This window comes from Sycon ciliatum, chromosome 1 (genome assembly GCF_964019385.1).
Source record: "Sycon ciliatum chromosome 1, ocSycCili1.1, whole genome shotgun sequence".
Lineage (NCBI taxonomy): Eukaryota > Metazoa > Porifera > Calcarea > Leucosolenida > Sycettidae > Sycon > Sycon ciliatum.
Window position 1 is genome coordinate 58,245,047 of NC_088643.1, and position 16,424 is coordinate 58,261,470.

Sequence of the window (16,424 nt, forward strand, 5' to 3'; positions counted from 1 at the left end):
TACAAGGTCGTACCTCAATCTGACTGAGGAACGCTTTTACATCCCCCATTGGGCAGAATCTTGTTCAGATGGAGCGATCAATCCACATAAACTAATAATATTATCAATCACTTCTGGGACTCGGCGGCTGTTCGAGGTTAGCAGCATGAACAGAACATTTGCCCCATCAATTGACTCCTCCTATAATTATCTCTTCTGACTATTGTGTTCAGTACTCTGATGTATCTCGCGGTGTCATAATATTAGTCCACTAGCAAACCTGTACAAGAATTTGAGCAAGTATTTCGCGATTTCTGTTTTTGGTGCCAATTATTTTTGAATGATTGTGTGAAGCAGGGAGTCGTAAAATACCGGTATTTTACGACTCCCTGGTGTGAAGCAAAACAAGCAATGTTATCTGTGACGTCATGCGATGTTTATTGTTTTTATGTGCAGAAAATCCTGCTTCCGGAAAATCTCCGGGGAAGCTTCAAAGCAGGATTTTCTTCTCAAGAAGGATAGGGCGGCCAACCTGCCAAGTAAAGTAGTTGCCACTACCAGAGCCTGTAAGTGCCTGGTCACTTGTCTCCTCAGTTACAGTATAATATTATCATAATTTGCGACCAATTATCTACCGATGCATGAGCTTCTAGTTCTACATGACTGTTACCACTACATGTACCAACTTTGAACAAGCAGGGACCCATGGCTACCTGTACCTGGCAATGACATTGTCAGTGGGTAAGTGACTAGTTATCTGTTCTTGTACACGACTGTAGTTTCATGAGTCTTTGACTGCATCATGCATAATAATTATTTATGCATGTCTGATTGACAGCTGGACACTGCCAAAAAGGTTTGACTCAGATCAGGCCAAGATAAACATGTGTAATACATCATACATGATCATGATGATTGTATACTACTAACTACTGTTCCTACTACTATACTACTGTATAATATTATGTAGATGGCCTGGTTTATTTGTACTCCACTGGTGGTGACCTGTGCTTTATAGCACTGCTTTGCTGGACTCGGCCTTGGGTACAGCACCACGGTTTCCCGTGCAACTATGGCGCGTACGGCAGGCGGCATTGCGCCAGGCACTGCACTCACTTAGCCAAACCTTATGATTCCACACTGCATTGGCCACTGCTGTACACAAACCCAAGAGTACGGGCAGCTATGGACAAATGCAAAATACAACAATATCGATGTACCGAATCAAACATGCTCGCAAGCACCCACGCATGTGCAAGAAGCCAGCTCATAACACATTCTCTCATGACACAGGTCAAATTGCTCAAGCGCCATCTCGGCCATAGCATACGCATACCGTGGAATCCAAGATAACAGCTATCAGCCAAAATAATATTGTCAATGTGACTGGAGCTATAAAAACATGAGCATGATTAAAAAAAGAGAGCATTGAAATTTGAAACTCTTCAATTATCTGTCCCCCGTGAATTCCGCGATTCCGCGGATTGCAGAATTTCCGCAGAATCCAGCAGTGTCTGCAGAGTTCAGAAAATCCCGCGGAATATCGCAGAAAAGAGAGAAAAACTGCTTTTTCTGGAGACTTTCGATATATTTCACAGCCAAACCAACCTGCTTGTGACTTTCGAAATCAACTTGCACCGTACATTTTGGAGCTTTCAATTTTTTTGGACGAGAATTTCGCATAATTTTGGTTCAGAATTGATAGGGACAACAAACTTCGGTGGGGTTGCGGAAATTCAATCTGTTTTTAACACTTTTTACGCTCATTTCCCTTGCAGAATTGCCACAGAATTTGGACGGATTTGCAGAATTAGCGCAGAATTTACTGTTTTCAGCCGCAGAATTCTGCACGGAATTTCTGATATTCTGCCGCAGAATTCACGGGGGACAGAATTATGTAGACTGAAGAGCTGATCCAGAAAAGATAGATTTGTTCCGTGCTAACCTATGATCAATGTGTATGACTGCATAGTTCTAGCCTCTGGCCGGGCCAGTAATATTGCACTGCATACTGCCCTCTCCTGACCAGGCCAGATGTAGGTGTAGGGTGATGTTAGAGAATAACAAAAAAAAACTGCTAGCACTATACAGATGTAGGCAAGTTATACATAAAGACGGAATTCCTAACAGTTTATAGCTGGGTCAGTTGAGAGCGCTATCCTTTTTTTCTGGTACCAAATCTCGGTTACGTGTCGCAAACTACAAGACGAAATTGAGACGAATTGAAAGGAAGAGAGACCAGCCGGAGCGAACAGAGTACGCAGGGCGGATCTGGACAAGACGAATCAGGTAGTGCTCCGAAGTCGTATCCGTTGTAGCCATGTGGCTTTGAGACAACAATCACAATACCCGCTGAGAAATGTGAGCAGTGGCAAGGGCGGTGCTGTGATCTATCAACCTAGTATGTCAGTCCATGCTCCCACCACTTCAGCAGAGTATTCACCTTCCACACTGACTTACGCTGAGTTGGGTGGTTCATCAGCAACCTCCACGCCAAGCATCTCTAATACGAACGAGTCCACCTGGACATTGGAGTGTTGCCGGTGCTGAATGATATAGTCCCTCGTCTCGGTGGTAATCGAGCGGACTGCGGAAAGGCGCAGCAGGATTTTCGAGAATCTCAGCTTCTGCTCCGGAAAGCGAGAGCGACAATACTCGTCAAGCGTCTCCATGCACTGCTCCTGCAACTGCTCAATTTTCTTTGCATCCAAAAGCTTGGGACAATCTAACAAGGCATACGGCACACATGCAAACACATACAGACACATACGCAGTTGCAGAAACACAAACCACACATGCCCGTGCACACACACACACCCACAACATACACAGAGACAGACGCACATACACATACGCAATAATTGTTCGTGGTCATCCCAGCTTGTCACCTCACTAGTGCGTACCCGGCTGATTTCTTTAAGCATGTCCACACACCCTCTCGACCAGGTCACTGACCCTGCCCACGTGTCTCTCTAGCAGGTACTGGACACACATGTCAAATACACAAATGAACATGCAGTATGTAGGTCGACATGTCGCCTGCAGCAGGTACACTGTTACACGTCAGTAGGATCAGTTACCATAAAAATTACAGTGTTTATGAGCACAGCCTAGCCGCTGGTGTCGGTCTCTACATGTACACTGTATCTCAGCGCGCACTTACCGGGATTGAACAATACTATCGCTTTCATCGACACAAGCTCCGCCATCTCCAGTCCCATTACCTTGCAGGGTGTTACAATCTCATCAATGAAGCGCCCGACAAGACGACAAATATCAGGGTTGCCTCTATCCCGATACAGCAGCTGACCGCTGCCGAGGATCAGTGTGTTCTCAAAAGGAGAAGCGCGGAATGCTAGCTGGAGCGTGAGCAGCTCATTCCACACACTCTTTAGGATGAGAGCCTAAAGAACAAACACACAGCAAAGTGCACCACTTGTTCATGGAATGAATCTAACACAGGCGCAGAAGGAAAGGGAAACGACAATAACAAGAAATGAGAGAGAGACAGACAGACAGAGAGAGAGAAACAGAGAGAGAGACAGACAGACAGAGACACAGAGAGAGAGACAGACAGACAGACAGAGACACAGAGAGAGAGAGACACACACACACACACAGACAGAGACAACAGAGAGAGAGAGGTGAAAGTACACGGCTCCACTACATCTCCAAACTCACTGCATAACACTTAGCGAAGCAAGAACCGGGATGTCACGTTGTAAAATCAGGGCCATACAAAAGAGGTACTTCGAAAAGTACAGGATTGGGCATGGAATGACGTCGGTACCCATCGCGGAATCGGAATGAGTGTAGCAAACAAACGCACTGGCATGCATTCGAGAATCTGGCAAAAGTTTTGCGCCACTCTGGTCGAATGTTTTGTTTTTGAGTAAGAACCATGTTCTAGATCCCGTTGTTTGCAGCCTTGCGAAGACTACTGCATGCCAGTCCTGGTAGTTGCTATTTGCTTCCGTAAGTTTCTGCATGTCCCTGACAGTCATGATGAAGGAGCGGCCAAGCACGGCGTAGATCAACGAGCGCCCGTAACTAGGGTGCCTGCAGGTGGCGTTTGGCCGCTACTTCATCATGCTATTCGACCTAGTATCAGTCACAGAAACGTCTCTAGCTCTCGTGTTTATTTGACAGAGACGAGGCACTGTTGTAAGAAAAAGTGAAGTGACAGGCTCGGTGCTTCTTTGGGTCACTTGTGCCATTATGGATAGTCGGGCTCAAAAAATAGTTCTGGCTTGCCTCCCTGTGTTTCTAGAGGCCCTGCTCGACGACGATGAAGATCTGAAGTGCGAGGGCATATTTCCAGTTCATCAACAATCCCGGGCGAACACTTTCCCGGGCAGCGAAGGGTCAATATACCACGAACAAGTAATAGTTACAGGGGCGTGCTCGGCCCCCCAACTAGGGGGGTGCACGGGAGCCGAGGGGAGCCCCCCCCGGCAGTTTTCTGCAATTTGTTTGCAACCTTTCTTGAATTTTAGAGCATATTTGCATACATTACAATTGCAATTACCCAGATTGAAAAGTTTTGGGGGGTGCACGTGCCCCCCGTGCCCATCGCCGAGCACGCGCCTGAGTTACTATGCCGAGGTTACAGTACCAGCCTATACCATGTATACCCTGGACGATGTCCGCCAACATTTCTGTATATCGATAATAATGTTTGGAGTTTTGTTGGGGAGGTATGCAGCAGCGACGAAGCCCCTCCGCGCATTTTCATTCCACTCGGAATGAGACCTCATTCCATTTTTTCTTAGGAATCGCCAGAATCGATTCTGCCCCCTTCATTCCGCGACCGGAATCGAAATTGCACCTAACAAACGCTGTCGAGTGCATCAAACAAACGCTCCGGAACCAAAACACGGCGGAATGGCTTTGGAATGGTGGCGGAATGGCACCGAACAAACGCAACCTTAGTACATTATGATTTCCCCCCCCCCCCCTCCCCCCCTCGACTGGTTGAACTTATGCACTAGGGTCGGACTCGAACTTGCTACACACCCTGCAATAATGAGCCAGCGGCCATGAAACTTCCTCATTTCACAAGTCACGGAACTCTTTCTATTTTGGTGAGAGCACCCCGGCAGACGAGCAGAATAGCTGCATGCATGGCTATCTCTCAGCACTATACAGTTGATAGCCACTGCTCATGAAACAGTTCAACTAAAACTACAAGTACATCAGTGGTACATGGTACGTGCAGCACTGTCAGTCACTGATAGAAGACGAGTACAGTTGACAATCCATACCTGATCATCCACGTGCAGAGAACTAAATGCTGGGACATTCTTTGCCCATGCAATGGAAAGGAACAGCTGGTCTTTTGTGGTGGCCACGATGTCACCGAAGTCGGCCGGGGTGGTAATGGGCGTCTTGGTCTCCTTGTCGTCCTCCCATGCCCTCTCCGCGTCGAGCAGCGCAGGAAGAGTCAGCTGTGCGGTAGCGCTGCCCAGACCATCAGTAGGACTTCTCGACAGCAGGGTGGTGATATTCTTGGAGCCAGCCGGCACCGAGGCAGCCATACCCCAGGAGGACACGGGCGAGGCGGCGACTACCGACCCGGCTACTTGCTGTACCGAGGATACCGGAGAACCGATTGGCGAATCGTCCTCCTTGCGAGAACCGCATACTTTGCCCGTTGCAGGATTGCGCTCTTCTTGAACAGCTGGGGAGAAAACACAGATGACATTGGCAGCGAAATTCAAACGCCTACAGTTTGTGTGTGTTTGTGTACTTCCTAGGCTTCTCCAGTCGAGCACCCAAGCATACAAGTGCCTTCACACGTGTGAGAGTAGAGTGGGTGTCTGTCTGCCCATGATGGTTGTGCACCGGCATCCATGCTTTGTCCGAACATTATACCTCTACTTGTGCTAGTGTTGTGCGAGTACCGTAAAGTCGCGGATAAAAGCCGGGTTTGCATACAAGCACATCGCGGATAGAAGCCTGAAGATCAAACGGGTCAAATGCATATAAGCCTGTCGCGCGTAGAAGCCTGGCTTCTATGCAAGCGCGGATCGGGTACGTGAAGAGTGCATGCGGTATGTACGGTGCATAGTAAAACTGCCGCCATACCGGTAGTCAGTGGTAGATATACGCGTGTCGCGCGTAGAAGCGTGCATACAAGCCTGGCAAAAATATCAGTGCTGCATATAAGCATGGTTTGAATACAAGCATGGTTTGAATACAAGCATGGTTTGAATACAAGCATGGTTTGCATTAAAGCCTGAGGCAGAAAGCGGCTTATATGCTTATAGGCCCGGCTTTTATCCGCGACTTTACGGTACTCGTACATAACATTAGTATGCATATAACTGTCAGCAGCTTAGCTTACCATCTGGCTGCATGCCAACACGTAAACACTTCTGATAGCGGCAGTATTGGCACTTGTTTCTAGATTGCTTGGCGACGTGACAAACCCGATTGTACCGGCAGAAATACTGAGCAGAGTGGCGAACACTTCGTCGGAAGAAGGATTTGCATGCCTCGCACGTCAGAACGCCAAAGTGACGGCCAAGGGCTTCATCTGCACAAACCAAGCAAGCTCGTTCAGGCATGTGAGTTGATGCATTCGACCCCGGAAGAGAATTCGTGGCAGACGGCGCAGGCGATGGGGTAGTCCGTAACATATCCGTGGGCACAGCTTGCCCCATCGGCCTCCACTGGCCAGGTTGAGACAGCCTGCTGTTCGGATAATTTGAAGTAGAAAACATTCCAGTACCACCCATCGTCTGGTTGTGAAACGTATGAGGAGGCTGCTGATGCGGTTGTTGATGATGAAGAAGTGGCTGGTGCACTTGTTGTTGATGCTGCTGCGGCTGCCCCAATGCCATGTCCAGCTGCGCAGCAGCAGCAAACAGCGGATCGCCAACGTTAAATGGCCCCGAATTAGTACTGCCGGCATTGTTGATGCCACCTGCACCGAGTGCAGAGTAGTTCGTACTAGGGAATGGATTTATTGTTGATGGGAAGCCACCCGCCAGTTCGTTAACAGCGGAGCTAGTTACACCAGGCTGCAAGCCTTGTGCAGCAGCAGCTGGACTTGTGAGATCCACATCCAGAAAGCCTGGAAGGAAGGCTAGACAACACAAAGAGGTGCACACATACATGTATAACAAGTTAGATACTAATAAACATCACAGCCATCGATAATCACTTCGGTCCTACACTAGCAAGCAACATGCTCTGATATTGGACAGCACTGAAAACTGCCTACTGTTCGCTAAGTATGAGTGTTCGCGGGGGGTTTCAGGAAGAGTGTATCGCGCATATTAACTAGCGTGAAACCAAACTTCAACAGTGGGTATATGCGTGTGGCCACAGTGTTCCGCGAATATTTGCCATCGTAAACTCGCTGGCTCTGAGAAATCGCGAAAGTTTACTGACACTGATATCGGGCCCCCCGGGTTTACAGTACAGGTAAAACCTGCTCCAAAGACCACCTGGACTCAGCGACCACATGCTGTGGACGACCGTATTTGTCTGGCACCGTCCGTTTCACGTACATTCTGACTCGCATTCAGCGACCACTCGCTCGACGCGACCAGCGACCGGCTTACAACTGGTACCGATCGCCAGTTCAACGATCACTTCACGACTTCAGTACTCGATCTGAAAATCGTTTTCCGAAGTTTTGGCAGAACTGGCAGGGGCAAGGTTGGGCTTTTTTTGTACCTTACTTAGCTGTATGGTAGCTCGAATTCAAATAAACAACAACGTACAGCTTCTCTCTGGTTCTGGTTTCTTGTGCTGTCTCTCAGTGCCACCACATACATGTACATGTACTTGTACACTACAAGTAGTACAGTGCACTAGTGATGTACATGTACATGTATCAGTACATCACTCCCCCTGTTATGCACTTCACCAATGCACAGCTAGCATGCAGTGCGAGGATTCATTTGATACCAATATCACCATATAGGGAGATCACCTGCTTTGAAAGACCACCTGTTTATAAGACCACTTTGGGCTGGAACCATGCGTGGTCGCTGAAACCAGGTTTCACCTGTACTTGATTCACCACTCAGCACGGTACCGAGTGTTTCATTCGTGCTATGTATCCACCGTGCATTGCCCGCACATGAAAAATACCACCAAACTGGGCACAGAACTGACCCTGAGGAGCTGGAAGGTGGACAATGCTGAGAGGGTCGGAAGTAATACAAATGCAGGGCGTCAGACACACTACGGTCCAGGGTTCTAGCCAGGTCAAAGTAGTAGGGGGGGGGGGGGGGCATGGGAGACACAGTTACCCCGAAATCCATTTTTCATGTTCCAAAATTGTCTTGCCATGCAAAATGCCACGTACGGGGCAAACCCCCGAATTTACCCCCAGACAAATGTGCCCTTATGAACCCTTTAGGAGTGACTATCGACTGCATTTTCGTAAAATGGCCTGAAAACACAAAAATCGGAAAAAGAGTAGGTGGGAGGGGGGGGGGCACTTTTCCACATGGGGGCACGCAAACAGAGTATGGGGGGGGGGGGCAGCGCCCTCCTACCCCCCCCCCCCTTTGGCTAGAACCCTGACGGTCTTGACTTGGGCCGTATCACTATTTTGTCGCAGGTATCCGTGAATCAATCAAATGATTTGGGCTCTAAATCTTCAAATGTCTTCAGCAGAGACCCCCGCCCCCTACACCTCGGGTGTGGCTGACCGTACCACCCTGAAATATCTTACGACGCCCCTGATTAGTGGATGCCCGTCACGAAAGATCTACTCTGTACGCGTTTTGCAGCCTTGCACACAAGACCCCATGGCTGGGCCTGGTTGATTTTTCATTCCGATGCTTGTCTCATAGACTATTTCTCCAGCCTAGGGTTACATTACTTCTTACCGACAAATGACCTAGGCTACTGTGTATAGTAAAATCCTACAAAGGGTACGATTTCCCCTACAAATCTTGACTTGAACGTCTCATTGCTAGTTCTATTTGTAGTATTCATAGTCAATCTGGCTAACTAGCAGCAAGACAACCAGCTCCTTTTTAAGATTTTGCCTTACTGTAACATTGCATGGTCGTGTGATGCCCGTGACAAAAGTCTATGCCGAGTGCGAGCTATTTCAATGAGCATGTGCCGCGGGACTTTGCGTGAAAGTAAGTGCTCATGCGTGATATACATTGCACTCATGCAGACACACCGCAGAGTTCTATTTGCTTCAGACCTCGAACGGGTGGCGTTGCACTGGGTGTATGCTGTAGACCTGCATTCACTGCGCTTGCATGCGAGCCAAATTGTCTGTTTACTATGATGTGTTTATCTAACTTCTTTTGAATTTTCACGAGCGGGCCGCAGACTGGTAGACAGGGACTGGGTAAATGAGGCTGGCTGTAGCTGCAGTGTAGAGTACACGTTTTTCATACCAGTCTCCCAGGCAGTGCAGGCATGCAGAGCATCGAAAGAGCTGCAGGGATTTGATGGTGACTGCCAGCTGAGGGAACGCTGCGCCCCCCCCCCCCCCCCCCCCCCCCCCTCTCCCAATTTCATCCACCCCAACCATTCATTGGCCAAGCTGAATAAAGATGGCTACGCAGTCACGTCCTCGTGTAACGTTATGCAATATTCATATCAGCTAGCTAGCGACATGGGCCAACTCTTGCATGGGCTGGTCACATAATAGCCTCACCAGTGCCGCTGGCGTCGTTGGTGTAGTCTAAATACGACATAGCGATAGTTAGCGCGGCTCGTATGCACAGCAGCGAGAAAGTACTGTTCCTCATCAAACGTCCCTTCCGACGTAACGCAGACAAATCGCCCGTGCGCTATGGTGCGCACGTCTTGCACGAGGTCCAATGGCGAGCAGCCGCACTGCTTTGGATGATAATGGACCTGGATCGCGCTCAATTATGACCGAGTGCCAGCAACCAAACAGGTGTATTTTGAATATTTTTCCTAGTTACACGATCAGACGATGGTGCCTTCGAGTTCGACTTCAAGGTCACAATCATGACAAATCCAGTTTGCTACTAGCTAGGATAAATCGGTAATGTTGATTAGAAGAATACCAAACAATTACAAGTTAGTTTACAAAGGGACTCTCGGGATCTCTGGTACTGTGGTAGGAGGTCGACAATCCGACATAATACATGATGCCGACAAGCAAAACCTTCGTGAAGTAACGCAGTCAGTTTGTACCGGAATAACCATCAATAAGAGTGTGTACAAGCTAGCACAGACGTCAGTAGCAGCACCCATACGGCCATGCCATGGCACATACTGTGACATAGCATAGACAAGCAAGCCATGAATCAAGTGTTTCGCGCTTTACTTGTTTGCTACTCCACTACTGCTGCACTAGTCTGTGCGCCGTCCACCATGGTCCACATACTGATGACATAGATCTACTACACAGACTGAGTCAGTGAGTACAACGACAACTACAAGTTTAGAAAGTAATAATAATTATAAGTCAACAAGTCATACTGGAACTGGACAAAAATTAATAATGCACGCCCTCGGCCGCGCGCGCACTGGAGCTAGCCTTGCCTTGTTGCGGCACAGTCACTACTGTCATTACTAGACATTAGTCATCCTCGATCGGGAAACCAAGACCACTGAAGACAGCAAGAGTGTTGCTACTTTTTATAGAACTCACGAGGTGAAAACCAGAAAACGGTATGCAATCAAGCGGTTACTTGTTCGGAGCATTGCAAAGAAGATGAAGACTTTAGTTAGTACAGACTGTGAAACCTGTCTAAGACGACCGCTCAAGGGACCTTCAAAAATGTGGTCTCTATGGCGAGGTGGTCTCCTTATCCAGGGTCATTTGACTGGAAATAGCACCTCTTGGTCCTGGATTCAGTTGTCTTGTGGGACAGGTGTTCGCCTTATCCGAGTGGTCGCCTTGGCAAGTTTCACTGTATTCCTGTCTGATGTGCTACACGAGCGCACAGACGCCGGTGGTCATGGTGGTGCTCCTTCATCGGGGACATGTACATTCATGTAACCGTGAAGAGTAGCTTCCCTCTGAAGTGTAGGCACACACGACAACTAGTGCAACAGGTCTGGAGGACATTGATAAGTCAAGTCAGACTGCAGAAAGTTGTGACTAGATTGTGAGATGAAGAAGAAGGAAAGGACAGAGGCTTATAGGTTGAAGGCAGGCAGGCTCGTCTGTGTTCTAGGTGGGGTGAAATAGAGAAAGTCAGTTTTAGAGGTTAGTACTAGTAGCCCCGCCCCCGTGGTCGCCTCCGTTCACCAACATCAAAGACTGGGCCAAGGATTTTTTTCTCTCTCTCTCTCTCTCTCTCCTTGCTGCTGATTGTGCACAATGGTGCGTGGCACCCTACGATCGACCAGGATGGTTATGACTTATGGGTTACACAATCATACAATACAACTTAGTACTGACGAAGACGTAGAGTAGGCATGCGCATGAAGTCGTGTGTGGCTACACTACGCCAGAGCAGCAGGAAGCAATAGTAACTGTTGATATGCATGAGGTGGCGAAGAACCAGATCCGGTCGGGTGCCGGGTGGTAGCAGCTACATCAAGAGTACATAACCCTCTTGGCTACATGTATGCGGATGAGTGGAGTCCAAACGTAGAAAGCTCACTCTCGTATGTTGTGCAAAAGCAATGTTTGGAAGAGGAGAGTCGAGTACGAGTGTGAGCTGGGTCAAGAATGCTGTGCCTGCAATGCGTAGGCCATGCGAAGGTCTTGACTTTAGGCTCAAGAAGACAAGAGGTGCAGACCGGTATCGTCAACAACAGAGAGTACTAGTAGCTGTCGTTACTACTACTACTAGTCACTAGCAGTAGTCAAACGTATCTAGCAATGATGGCGAGGGGCGTGCTACACCTCAGTCAGTTCATGCCTGACGCAATCCTCGCCGCCAGGAGACAAGTGGGCAACATGTACGCGACTCTTGTTAGTCTTGCCTCTTGCTACATGTATATCCGGATATCCGGATCCAGAGAGTCGTACACACCACACACCAGGGAGTCCCACCAAAAAGTCGACTCCCTGGTACACACGTACACGCACATGCACAGACATGACAGCTACAAATTAATTACTTGTAGCTCACACCATTGCACACAGCTCAGGCTGATCTCAGGCTGATCAGTCAGGCTCCCACACGTACACGTAGATCTACGTACACATCAGGGAGTCGTAAAATACGACTCCCTGCCTGGTACACATCAGGGAGTTCCTGACTACATTTTTTTTTTTTGAACAGCATTGCAATGACACTCATGTACGGGCAAATAACACATTTTGTGAAGAATCAACACATAATAAAAACGAATCATCATTATACAGTATTTACAGAGTCTGTCACTCAGTAGGATCACTGCACTGTGCAGGTTCACTGGATGCGTGCCTCCGCCGCCACTAGCACAGCAGGGGACTCAGGCATGGCAGGAGCAAACATGCTCCTTGAGCCACGCAGGCACATAGCACCACAACGCACCAGGGCAAACCCAAGGCGGCAGCGCAGCAAGGAGATAACCTGCCCGTATGGCTCCGTACTCTTCTCAGCCAGGAGAGAGGCGATCCGCGTGAAAAGAGCATTGGCATGCTTGCCATAGCCACCAGAGGCAGAGAGCACAACGGGCACGAAGGAGGCATGCTCAACTTCACGTACTCGCTCCTCGTACTTCCGGCGCTTTTCCTGTTCATGGCGTCTGTAGCTAGCAGCGAGGGAGGTGGCACGATTCGAAGACGCAAAAGGGTTGAACACCCGTACATCAATAAAGATGCGCTCGAATCGGCCACCCCACACACCACTAGCCGCAACGTCCCTCACCTCGTTGTGTCGCAGCGTCGGGAAGCCACCAAACGGGCACGACAGGGCGTGACTCACATTCAGCGGCTTACTGCACACGCAGAGGCTTGGGAGCCGAGGAGGTGTCCAGCCGTACCGGAGGCACAGGCCATCCCGGAAATCTCCCTTTACACCAGGGAGTAGTAAAATACAAAGTATTTTACTACTCCCTGCTTTACACACATCCCACATCAGGGAGTCGTACTCAAACTAGTTTGAGTACGACTCCCTGGTACACATGCACAAAACATGTTATGTAGACATGACGTCATTACATTTCGTGTAAAAACCATGCGGGGCACTTCTAATTTTGTGGGAAAATCTGATTTGAAATTCCAACTTAGACCCAATACATACTTAGGTAGTTTTGTTTGTTCCATTGCGGCGTCAGGGAGGACGTTGTTTCGTATTATCCAATGGGTGCGGATCAACCCTTTGATGTGGACGTACAGAGCTCTCTTGCCGCCCTAGTCGTGTAAGTGTGCAATTTAATTTCTGAATGATTTGAAATTTTAACACAATTAGATTATAAGGGCATCATTGACAAAGAATGGGGAAGAAATCCTATCAAAATATAAGTATGCCGCTACAATCTTCATGCAAGGGCAAGATGGAGCGGATACGACAGCTTGATGTTTTAATATACTCAAATAAAGTGAAAAAGAACCCTTTTTTTGCATTAAATTTTAATATGGGCGATTCACACAACGTATGAATGCACGTAGCGCATTTGTGTACAATCAATCAGCCAGTCATGTAGAAGTGGACAAACGACCCAGCGGATTCTCACGTACGCAAGACTTAGGAAATCTTGCACACGGCAGTGGCTCGATAGAGAAAACTCGTGTACTTTTAAATTGGTTTTGATCGCGCGCAAAGCACACACATGTGGGCACTAGTCGGGCTCATGTCCAAGTTCAAAAATATTTGCTCGCGCTTCCCCGAACGAGTATAGTTATCTCTATGGATAAAGCGTGATACACATGAGTTTATATGTCATATGAATCGCCTTTAACGCACTCTCCACATACAGGCATGCACCCGGCTCAGAACACATTGTTTTCTGGCTGGCATATCAGGGATATTGGGCGGAGCAGCTGGCGTGCATGAGAAAGACAGGTCGGCCTGCTCTGCGCAGGAGCTGTGACCCGGTGCACACATAGTGTGTGTGTGTGAGAGAGAGAGAGAGAGAGACAGACAGGTCGGCCTGCTCTGCGCAGGAGCTGTGACCTGGAGCACACAGAGTGTGAACGAGAGACGGTCGGCCTGCCGTTGGCAGGAGCTGCGACCGGTAGTGATTGAAATGAGCCAGCTGCGGAGATACACTGCCCTCACCCGATATAAGTATATTGACAAGAGTTGTACTGACACTGTTATTGAGGAAATTATGGTGACAGTGACGGAGAGATAGTGATCCCCAGTCGAATGGGGTTGGGAGGGAAAGGGAAATTGACAACTGACGGACAAACCAGTGAACAGTCAAGTCGTCGGAAAGCAAAAGTGACAAAGGAGTCTCTCTTTTCTCCTTCTCTCTCTCTAAAGCAAGATTTGGAATGCACGCGTGGGAGAGTGGCGCGCGCTGCGCATGTATAGCAATGACATCATAATCAGATGCATGATCATCAGACTAAGTATGAGTGGTAGATGTTCCACGTTCGTTAACAGGGCTTAGCGCACACGCTAAACCACCATTAACGCACTCTCCACATACAGGCATGCACCCGGCTCAGAACACATTGTTTTCTGGTTGGCATATCAGGGATATTGGGCGGAGCAGCTGGCGTGCATGAGAAAGACAGGTCGGCCTGCTCTGCGCAGGAGCTGTGACCCGGTGCACACATAGTGTGTGTGAGAGAGAGAGAGACAGACAGGTCGGCCTGCTCTGCGCAGGAGCTGTGACCTGGAGCACACAGAGTGTGAACGAGAGACGGTCGGCCTGCCGTGGGCAGGAGCTGCGACCGGTAGTGATTGAAACGAGCCAGCTGCGGAGATAGACTGCCCGTTCCCAATATCCCCAATATGGCATGAGAGTAATAATGAAATACGACTGGTGTATTGTGCTGTACTGACAGCAGCAATGTAAAGCTAAAGCTAAGCAGTTCAGGCATGATGTGGTCACTAACCCGCAGCTACCATTGATGACTTTGAACTGCAGCTAATTGACGTGACACCCGCAGGGTGTCAGCTGTAGCAGCCCGGATGTAGCGGTGGACCGCATCACTGCGCCATCTACCCATGATACGGATGATGTGTTCGGGGACACCTGCCATGGCCGCTGATGTTGCGGCGCCAATCCGGAAAGAGTGACTGGCATATGCACTCGGGTCCGTGACCCCACAGAGTGGCAGCAGGTTGCGCAGTTCAGAGGACACTGCATTTCTTGTAAGCGGCTGGCCATTAGCATAAGTGAACAGATGGTCGCCGCCGGGGCGAAACGCCAGGTAGTTTGCCATGGCCTGCACTGGGCAGATCAGTGCGTCCGTGCTGGCTCCAACCAATACTGTGTGGCCCGTGCTGTTGGAGTCCGTCTTAGATGAGCGCACGTTTACCGATAACGACCGCTGGTCAGTACTGATCGTCACATCACATCGCCTCAGGCCAGCAGTCAGTTCTCCACAACGGAAGAACCCATGAAACGCCAAGGAAAAAGCTGCCCTTAGCATGGCCTTGTCGTGAGGGTGCCGCATGCGTGGAACGGCAACATGCCGGCAGATCTCCCTGAGAAGTGGAGTGGTTATCGGCAGACGATGACGCTGTGTCGATGACGACCTGTCGATGCCCCGCAGGACCCTAGCGAGGAGAGTTGTTGGGCCCGACGGGTAAGCAAAGCCAAGTTCCACATGAAGGTTGCGGATTGCCGACATGTAGACACGGACAGATCGAGGCTGAAGAGTCCTGAACAACTCGGCAGCAAAATAGCACAAAGTAAAGTCGTCGCCCGGCAATGGGTTGCAGGCAGGCACTTGGCAGAACTGGAAGTAGCGGGTCTCGGCGGTAGAATACGTCCGGCGGGAGGATGGTGCTATTGCCAGTGCTGCTAGCTGTAGCACGGAGTCTGTCAACGGAGAGTTGGCAAGACTGGCTGATCTGGCTCGGCTGCTGCTTCCGGGGCCTGGTACCTGAATACCTGCAGCAAATTGCGAGACAATGCATCGGCGACAGTGTTAGTGACACCAGGAATGTGGACAGCTGACACCAAGAAGTCATGCTCAATACACAGCAGATACAATGCCCGGATAAGTGTCATGACTGGCGGTGAACGGCAGGTACCGCAGCGTATACAGTCCACCACGGCCTTGTTGTCACACTGAAACTGAATGCGTCGCCTGCTCCACTCCGAACCCCAGGTCGCGCAGGCAACTATGATAGCATACATTTCTTTGAACTCAATGTTCTCGTTCTCGTTCTGGGCTGTCCACTCTCCTCTCAGCCATCGGCCGTTGTAGAAGGCACCATAACCGTGAGTGCCGCTGGCATCAGTCTGTAGTTGCATGTCGGGGGCTGGCGTCCACTCATCCACCAGGAAGAATGACTTCCCATTCCATATGGTCAGGGCCTCTGCCCACCACAACAGGTCTGCCATTGCCGATGCCGAAATGCGTAGCCATTGGTGCAATGGTGTTGATCGAGTTGCTCTGTCCAGGTCGTACAGGCGTC

At 49.4% G+C, this 16,424-nt stretch overlaps 3 protein-coding genes across 5 annotated transcripts in view; 1 reads left to right on the forward strand and 2 right to left on the reverse strand.

Moving 5' to 3' along the window:
- LOC135804573 (hyccin 2-like) overlaps positions 1-301 on the reverse strand; it is a 9,612-nt gene extending 9,311 nt beyond the window's left edge. Inside the window, exon 1 of one of the 2 annotated variants that reach the window (XM_065318469.1) lies at positions 14-301. In XM_065318469.1, the coding sequence (XP_065174541.1) occupies positions 14-49 (36 nt within the window). In that variant the 5' untranslated portion in view covers positions 50-301. The remainder of the gene's footprint in view (positions 1-13) is intronic. The other variant, XM_065318468.1, reaches the window with a different exon arrangement.
- A 948-nt stretch (positions 302-1,249) lies between these two features.
- Positions 1,250-10,114, reverse strand: LOC135804575 (retinoic acid receptor RXR-alpha-B-like). The gene is made up of 5 exons (XM_065318471.1): positions 9,623-10,114; positions 6,326-7,069; positions 5,244-5,659; positions 3,143-3,383; positions 1,250-2,704 (listed from the first exon to the last, which is right to left on the reverse strand). Exons 1-5 carry the CDS (start codon positions 9,714-9,716, stop codon positions 2,436-2,438), a joined length of 1,764 nt encoding a protein of 587 aa, XP_065174543.1. The 5' UTR covers positions 9,717-10,114; the 3' UTR covers positions 1,250-2,435.
- A 2,974-nt stretch (positions 10,115-13,088) lies between these two features.
- The window catches only part of LOC135804578 (tRNA (32-2'-O)-methyltransferase regulator THADA-like), a 77,479-nt gene continuing 74,143 nt past the window's right edge, over positions 13,089-16,424 (forward strand). For both annotated transcript variants that reach the window (XM_065318473.1, XM_065318474.1), the window contains exon 1: positions 13,089-13,242. In XM_065318473.1, coding sequence (XP_065174545.1) covers positions 13,184-13,242 — 59 coding nt within the window. In that variant the 5' untranslated portion in view covers positions 13,089-13,183. The remainder of the gene's footprint in view (positions 13,243-16,424) is intronic.

Coding starts and splice junctions, on each gene's coding strand:
- LOC135804575 (XM_065318471.1), bottom strand. CDS start 9,716: ATGAGGAACAGTACTTTCTCGCTGCTGTGCATACGAGCCGCGCTAACT. Junction 3,384..5,243: donor CTCTGCACGTGGATGATCAG/GTATGGATTGTC, acceptor TTTGTTCTTTAG/GCTCTCATCCTAAAGAGTGT. Junction 2,705..3,142: donor GATAGTATTGTTCAATCCCG/GTAAGTGCGCGC, acceptor ATGCCTTGTTAG/ATTGTCCCAAGCTTTTGGAT.